Source organism: Labeo rohita, chromosome 6, assembly GCF_022985175.1.
Source record: "Labeo rohita strain BAU-BD-2019 chromosome 6, IGBB_LRoh.1.0, whole genome shotgun sequence".
Lineage (NCBI taxonomy): Eukaryota > Metazoa > Chordata > Actinopteri > Cypriniformes > Cyprinidae > Labeo > Labeo rohita.
The window spans coordinates 32,870,105-32,878,595 of NC_066874.1; the positions used below are offsets into that span (position 1 = coordinate 32,870,105).

At 31.0% G+C, this 8,491-nt stretch overlaps 1 protein-coding gene across 4 annotated transcripts in view; it reads left to right on the plus strand.

The window, feature by feature from the left end:
- Positions 1 to 8,239, plus strand: part of smpd2b (sphingomyelin phosphodiesterase 2b) — a 10,727-nt gene extending 2,488 nt beyond the window's left edge. For 2 of the 4 annotated variants that reach the window (XM_051113527.1, XM_051113528.1), the window contains exons 2-12: positions 1 to 63; positions 481 to 563; positions 1,146 to 1,242; positions 1,464 to 1,540; positions 1,687 to 1,780; positions 2,136 to 2,225; positions 3,572 to 3,654; positions 3,849 to 3,981; positions 4,080 to 4,184; positions 4,412 to 4,580; positions 6,075 to 8,239. The exon at positions 1 to 63 is cut by the window's left edge and continues 116 nt beyond it. In XM_051113527.1, coding sequence (XP_050969484.1) covers positions 1 to 63; positions 481 to 563; positions 1,146 to 1,242; positions 1,464 to 1,540; positions 1,687 to 1,780; positions 2,136 to 2,225; positions 3,572 to 3,654; positions 3,849 to 3,981; positions 4,080 to 4,184; positions 4,412 to 4,580; positions 6,075 to 6,451 — 1,371 coding nt within the window. In that variant the 3' untranslated portion in view covers positions 6,452 to 8,239. The remainder of the gene's footprint in view (positions 64 to 480; positions 564 to 1,145; positions 1,243 to 1,463; positions 1,541 to 1,686; positions 1,781 to 2,135; positions 2,226 to 3,571; positions 3,655 to 3,848; positions 3,982 to 4,079; positions 4,185 to 4,411; positions 4,581 to 6,074) is intronic. The other 2 variants (XR_007827989.1, XM_051113530.1) reach the window with 2 other exon arrangements.
- Positions 8,240 to 8,491: the final 252 nt, after the last annotated feature.

Below are 8,491 nucleotides of genomic sequence, written 5' to 3' on the forward strand. Positions count from 1 at the left end.
GTGTCAGACTCAGAGTGTTTCTGTATCAGTGACTTCTGTCTGTGGATTTACTTTGGCTCTAAGGTATTTCAGTTACTTGTATGGCTTGTTGTGAACTACTTTCTGTCAGAAATTATGGACTAACGTGCACCATTCTTGCTTAATGCAGATGTTTTAGCTGTTTAGGTAAATATGAAAAATATTATATTTTGGAGAGAAGTGGTTTGTACTGATGAGCTGGACGCTGAAATGTTGAAAGTGTTTAATTATTATTAACTTATTTTTATATTATTTTATATTTTCTACAATAAGTTTCATATAAAGATAAACCGGTAATAGTAGTCTCACTAACCCAATAAACTTTCTGCAGTATTTTGTGTAAACAGGTTTAAACATACAGCAACGCTCGTTCTCAGAAATTCTCAACTGAATCAAACCGTTTTGTTTTGTGTGTTGGAACTGGTTCGAGCTTAAACTGGATTCTGTCATTTATCCTCACAGACAGACTGTCACCATCCCATAAGACTCATCGCCATGACAACCTCAGAACCAATCAGATTCCGTGTCTTCTCTCTTAACTGCTGGTGAGTTTTACTCTTCACTTTTTTATCGGCATGTCTTTATTTAATTTCTTTTTATAGCTAACTAAAACTAAAACCATTAAAAAGCATTTTGTTTCTTGAAATAAAATGAGTCTTAACTGAAATAAAATTAAAAAATTATTTTTTTTATTTGATCTAACTGCCTTTAGTCATCTTTCTCATTTTCATCATTTTACCATGATGTATTAAAATAAAAATGAACTATATAAATGTATAGATGACACCTAGAAAGATCACTAAAGCTTAAAAAAACAGTAAAAAAAAAAAAAAATAAATAAATTATATATATATATATAAATTTTTATTTTTATTTTTTTCTTATTTTTTTTAAAATAACATAAAAAATTAAAAAAAAATTTGAATGTGCAATATTTACTGTATGTTGCATGAATTTGGTTTTCATTCCTTACTGTGAAGATGTATTTTGTAAAATATTTTTTCTAGTGAATATCTTTGCATTGAATTTATATTATTAACTAATAATTTACTACGATTTATCCATAAATGCAAGATAATGTTGTAAAGGGGTGTACGAACTTATTCAGTTTGTTGTGATTGTTTTAGGGGGGTCCGATACCTCAGTAAGAACTGCAAAGAGCGGTTTGTTATGATCGGAGACCTGCTGAATCAGGAACAGCTTGATATAGCGTTACTACAGGAGGTAAAACAAATAACTTCCATGCATACATGTTTCAACACAGCTAAAGTACATTTTATGTTCATAAAATATGGCTATACCGTAAGAGTTTTGTTGCCATTGATGTTGCAATTATTTATGTTCAGACTTTTCTGAACAATAAGATTTGTCAGTAGAGAACTGTTTGAAATACAGAATTGTACTGAATTGAAAAATTGCTTGTTTTTCCGGGCTATTTGTTACAGGTGTGGTGTGAGAAAGACTTTCTGTTTTTAAAGAAGAAGCTTAGCAGCGTCTATCCATATTCCCATTATTATAAAAGGTCAGTCATGATCTATAATGCTTGAAAATGACACATAACACAAAAGGAGCTTTTGCTAATGAAACTTGGGCTTGGATGGGCAAACTCATTTGAATAAGGACGTAGATAAAAATGCATTTTCTTTTAAAGAAACGTCTCCTTTTTAGTGGATTTATAGGGAGCGGACTGGCCGTGTTTTCCAAACATCGAATCCATGATGCATTTCTGTACAGATTCTCATTAAATGGATATCCATACATGGTGAGACTGACCAATCACATGCACGAACCTCATGCACATCTACTAAATATAAAAATAAAGACATTTAATTCAGCTGTACAATTTATCACAAGCAATGCTTGTTATATTATGTGCTATATATTTAAGCATATTTACAACACACTCTTAATTACCAAATTGCTTTAATAAAACACTTACTACTGTGCATAATAAAAAATCTAAAAAAAGTTTTTTAAACAGTATTTTATTATGCAGATCCACTAAATGTCATTCTAACCAGCCAAACTCTGACCATTTTTATGTGACATTTTTGTGGTCTCAGTTTCCTCTTTTAGTGTCAGAGCTGTGACTTGTTAATAATCTATTCTTATATCAGGCTCAACATGGCGACTGGTTTGGTGGTAAGGGTGTTGGGAAGATCTTGCTTAACATCAATGGGCTGAAGATTCACGTTTTTGTCACTCATGTAAGTTCATGCAAAATGTGTGTTTTAGTGTGATTTCAAAATGATTTACTAATATAGTATTTTATAACATTATTTTGATGTATTCTATATTTGTTATTATTTTAGTTGGTTTAGTTTTTTTAGATTTTATATAAAATATAATATATATAGTGTTTATATATGTAAATATAAGTTTTGAAATATTTCTGTTTAGTTTTAAATTAGTTTTATTTGAAATTTTAGTTTTAGTAATTTTACTACACACACTTATTTTATTTCATTTAGGTGCCAAGGCACATTTCTAATTTTCGTTTACCTTTTTTTTAAGTTGAAGTATTCAATCTAATGTCTATTTCATTTCAACTTCATTTTGAATTAATACAATTTTAATAACTTATTAAACTGCTGCTCAAAAGTTTGGGATCAGTAAGATTTTAATGTTTTTTAAAGAGGTTTCTTCTGCTCATCAAGGCTGCATTTATTTGATCAAAAATACAGAAAAAACTGTAATATTGTGAAATATTATTTTAATTTAAAATAACAGTTTTCTATGTGAATTTATTTTGAAATGTAATTTATTCCTGTGACACAAAGCTGAATTTTCAGCATCATTACTCCAGTCTTAAGTGTCACATGATCCTTCAGAAATCATTCTAATATGCTGATTTAATATCAATGTTGAAAACAGTTGTGCTGCTTAATATTTTGTTGGAATTTTGTGATTTTTATTTATTTTTTTTAATGTTTTTTTACAGGATACTTTAACAAATAAAAGGTTAAAAAGAACAGCGTTTATTTAAAATATAAATCTTTTGTAACAATGTAAACTACCATCTAAAAGTTTGGGGTCAGTAAATTTATATTCTTTCTTTTTTTTTTAAGGAAATTAATACTTTCATTCACCAAGGATGTGTTAAATTAATAAAAAGTGATAGCAAAGACTTATTATTAACATTGTTAGAACAGATTTATATTTTGAATAAATGCTGTTCTTTTTAATATTTTATTCATCAAGAATCCTAAAAAAAGATCACAGGTTTCAAAAAAATATTAAGCAGCACAACTGTTTCCAACATAATTAATCAGCATATTAGAATGATTTTTGAAGAATCTTTTGACACTGAAAACTGAAGTAATGGCTGATGAAAATTCAGCTTTGCATCACAGGAATAAATTTTATTTTAAAATGTATGAATATAGAACACCATTATTTTAAACTAATATTTTCCTGTATTTTTGATCAAGTAAATGCAGCCTTGATGAGCATATAAGAATTATTTAAAAAACTTACTGATTCCAAACTTTGGAGCAGCAGTGTATGTCTGTGTGTTTCTGCCCTGTGTTAAAGCGTTTTCTTCTCTTCGCAGCTGCATGCAGAATATTGCAGAGAGAAAGACTCGTATCTGCCGCACCGAGTGGTTCAAGCCTGGGAGCTGCAACAGTTTGTAAGGTGCTAAACGTCTGCTATATTTATCCATGGCTGCATGTTTATTTTAAAGCATAATACTGCTTTTAGTTGCTCAGTTCTTTAATAGCAGTCTCTTTGCAAAACTACATTACATTTCAACAGCTTCCCTAAAGCAATCAATATGTTGTTTCCTCTCATTGCTTAATGCTTATGACTGCCTGTCTTTTTTGATAAAGGCACACTAGTGTTGGAGGAGACGTGGTGATTCTGGGTGGAGATCTGAACATGCACCCGGACGATCTGGGCACTCGACTGTTGAGAAACTACACAGGACTTCAGGACAGCTTCAGTGAGGCTGCTAACTTTGATGTTAGTACCTGTTATGTATCTCGTAATGACTGTGTTTGTGATAAAGTGAACTCGCTGTCTAATTTATGATATAACAACCTCCCCGTCTTTAATTCCAGGGATGTGAGGAAGGATACACTCATGTATCTGAAAACCCTTACACAAACGCAGATAGTCTTGTTCCATTTGGAGGAGGAATCCGGATAGACTACATCCTGTTCAAGGTAATATTAGATACTTGTTTCTACTGTTTTCTAAGACTTGTATTGTTGTATATGCTCTGGTTTAGTCATATGAACAGACCTCAACTACAAGTATTAAACGGGCATGCAACTCAGCCTGGAGTCTTACATCATGATACCATGAAATGTAAAAGTCTAGTTTGATTATACTAATTTTTAGCTTTCTTTACTTGTGCGCTCATGAATGCTAACATAGCTGTTTTTTGCAGGGATCAGGGGAAGTGGATGTGAGCTGTGAGTCTTTGTCCACCACTAAAGGTCCGGTTCCTGGACATCCCTTTCCGTACTCTGACCACGAGGCTCTCACAGCTGAGTTCCTGTTTACACCGACTACAAAGGGAAACGGGTGCTCAAAGAGACAATCTGGATGTGTTTCAGGTATTTGTGGGGTTTTGGGGTCTTAAAATATTATATGCACCCACATTTTTGCCTAAGCAAAAAATAGCTTGCCAATAAACCAATGCTCTTTTATTTACTGCTCTGTAGTAAAGTTTCAGAATTAACTGCTTGGGTTCATGTTTTATGGATGTGCATGGTGCTTTAAAAGAACAGTTTACCCAAAAATATTAATTTCCTCTCATACTGCTCAAACTTCCATCTTTTGAAATTAAAACAACGTAAATGAGATTATTCTGCAATTGTTGTTTTGACAAAGTTAAAAAATTTGAGGTTGGTAAGTTTTTTTTTTTTTTTTTTTCTTCCCAGAAAGAATTCACTTCTGCTCGCCAAGGCTGCGTTTATTTGTTTGATTTAAAATACAGTAAAAACTGTAATATTATATATGAAAAAACTTTCATATTTGAATATATTTTAAAGTGTAATTTATTCCTGTGGTTTAAAGCTGAATTTTCAGCTTCATTATTCTTAAAAGAATTTTTAAAGAATTCACTTCTGCTCACCAAGGCTGCATTTATTTGATTTAAAATACAGTAAATATTTTTTTAAATATTATTACAATTTTAAATAACTGTTCTCAGTTTGAATATATTTTAAAATGTAATTTATTCCTATGATCAAATCTGAATTTTCAGCTTCATTATTCTTTAGAAATCATTCTAATATGTTGATTTGCGATTCACAAAACATTTCTTCTTCTTCTTCTTTATTGCTCTCTTATTTACTGCTCTGTAATAATGTTTCAAAATTAACTGCTGGGGTTCACATTCATGTCTTTTGCATATGCAAAGTGCTTTTAAAGAACAGTTTTCCCAAAAATATGAATTTACTTTCATATCGCTCAACGTTAAAACAAAACTTTTTTTTTTTTTTTTTTGGGGGGGTTTAAAACAACATAAATGATGCTTTTAGGTTAAACGATTATTAAAGATTATTCTGCAGTTACTGTTTTGACAAAGGTAAAAAAAACAATAATTAGGGTTGGTAAGGTGTGTTTTTTTTTTTTTTTTTTTGGAAAGAATTCACTTCTGCTCCCCAAGGCTGCATTTATTTGATTTAATACAGTAAAAAAAATTGAAATATTATTACAATTTTAAAAAACTGTTCTCTATTTGAATATATTTTAAAACGTAATTTATTCCTATGATGCAAAGCTGAATTTTCAGCAGCATTACTCCAGTCTTCGGAGTCACATGATCCTTCAGAAATCATTCTAATATGCTGATTTGATGCTCAAGAAACATTACTTCTTTTCTTCTTGTTTATTATTATTGTTATTATTAATATTATTATTATTATTAATAATATTATTATTATTATTATTACTACTAAGTCTTTCACTTTTACTCAATTTAATGCATCCTTGCTGAATAAAAGTATTAAATTTTTTTTTTTTTTTTTTTAATCTCACTAACCCCAAACTTTTAAATGTGAGTGTTAAGTTTTTTCATTTTGTCATTTTTGTTTCTTTCTCAGATAAGCTTCCTGAGCTGGTCAACACAGTCAATGAAGCTCGTACTGAAGTAAAGGTGGGTCTCCACTGCGCTGAGCGCATGCGTCACACCGCGGCACGTACAGGCATTATGGGTCTCGTCCTGTTAGTGCTCGAGCTAGCAATCGCCGCTGTCCCATTGTTTGCTCTGGGAGCTGAACAGCCCTTTCCCAAAGCCTCTTTCTACCTGCTGGGGGCGCTGTGTTTTGCCATTCTCCTCACCACTCTGATGCTGTACATCTTCTACAGCATGGAGGTAAAGGCACTGCAAGGCACTGAGGACCAGATGAGACTGGCACTAAGTAGCCTTCAAGAACAGCTTAAGGAGTCCCCCAAGGTTTTATCCTCAGACCGTTTGTGAAATCCACTAGACGGCAAGGATTCGGTTCATTTGTAGACAGATAGTTAAACCAAATGTGATGTTTGAATGGAATTATGAACTTTTTATGAAATTGTGAAAATCACTATTTTATGATGTCTTAATTGAACACTTGTCCGGTTTTATTAACTATGCAGCTTTTTCACATCAATATCAAGGATACTTGTTCCTGGGAGCAAAGAAACCATAAAACTAGACAGAAGTTAGTAAAATCATTACTTGCATGACTGATCTGCACTACCAGGCAAAAGGTTTTGAACGGTAAGATTTTTCATATTTTTTAAAGAAGTCTCTTCTGCTCACCAAGCCTGCATTTATTTGATCCAAAGTGCAGCAAAACTAGTACATTTTTAAAAATATTTTTACTATGTAAAATAACTGTTTTCTATGTGAATATATTTTAAAATGTCATTTATTTTCTGTGATCAAAGCTAAATTTTCAGCATCATTACTCCAGTCTTCAGTGTCACATGGTCCTTCAGAAATCATTCTAATATGCTGATTTGTATTGTCAATATTTAAAACAGTTAATTTCATCAACAGTAAATTTTTTCAGGATTTTTTGATAAATAGAAAGATCCAAAGATCAGCATTTATCTGAAATAAAAAGCTTTGTAACATTATAAACTACGATTCAAAAGCTTGGAGTCAGTATAATTTTTTTTTGTTTGTTTGTTTGTTTTTGGGGGAAAGAAATTGTAGAAATTAATACTTTTATTTAGCAACGATGCTTTAAATTGCATTTAGAACGTTAAAAAAGATTTCTGTATTAGATAAATGCTGTTCTTCTCAACTTTTTATTCATCAGAGAAACCTGAAAACATTCTACTCAGCTGTTTTCAACATCATAATAATAATAAACATTTTTTGAGCAGCAAATCTGAATATTAGAATGATTTCTGAAGGATCATGTAAAGACTGGAGTAAAGATGCTAAAAATTCAGTTTTAAAATCACAGGAATAAATTACATTTTAAAATATACTCAAATAGACAAAGTTATTTTAAATGGTAAAAATATTTTTGGAACAAATAAATGCAGGCTTGGTGGGCTGAGGAGACTTTAAAAAACATTAAATCTTAATTATTTCACAATGGTTCTAAAACCAGGGTCACAGAATGACTTACAACTGTATATATTATTAATATAAATAATATAAAAATCAACTAACATAGTTAATATACAACTTAATATTGTTAATAATAAATAATAATTCAAATGTCTAAATTAAAATGATCTAAATTAAAATTAATAAATAATAAATACATAAACTCAAGATGTAAACTTTTTTTTAGGGGCCTTCAGTTATCAAAACGCAAAAAGGTTGAGAGCCACTGCTTAAGAAGAATGGACCAGTATCACCACATATGACAGCTAATAATCACAAACTAAATATTATTTTCTTTGCTAACGTTTATAAATGGAGACCTGCTGGGCAGGTGTTTCTGTCCTTTGTATATTGAATGTTTCCAATCTTTAGGTTGTGACATTTTGTATAACTGTTATGCCACAATAAGGCCATTTTGGGAAACCAGAAGCAACCTCATATCTTATGTCATTTTTTTTTCAATTTCTGTTTAGGGAAAGTCAAGCGGAGAAGAACAAAAACACAGTGTACTGTAACTATCATTAGATTGTTTGGTCAAACCACTCCATAACTGTATTTTACTTGCGTTTAACCTGTCAACAACCTCATGTATCTCTTACATAATGGTTTGTTACATAACTGTACCTTTTCTAAACCGAATAAACAATGCACATGAATATTTCAGCATGTTTTTATATTGATTTTAATGAGATCTACTCGCCACAAGGGTGCAGTGTTGGTTAAGCATTAATGGGAATCTTTAGTAACTTAAGAAATTGTTCATGGTAGATGTTATTACACAGATAAACAGTATGTTGGCGGTTACTACATTTAGTGCATATTAGGACTAGTTCAGTTTTTGAAAAGAAGTTTGATGTCTTTTTCAAAAATGTGCATCTGTGAAATGCTAAACTAGAGATGTGGATGTTTGTGTGT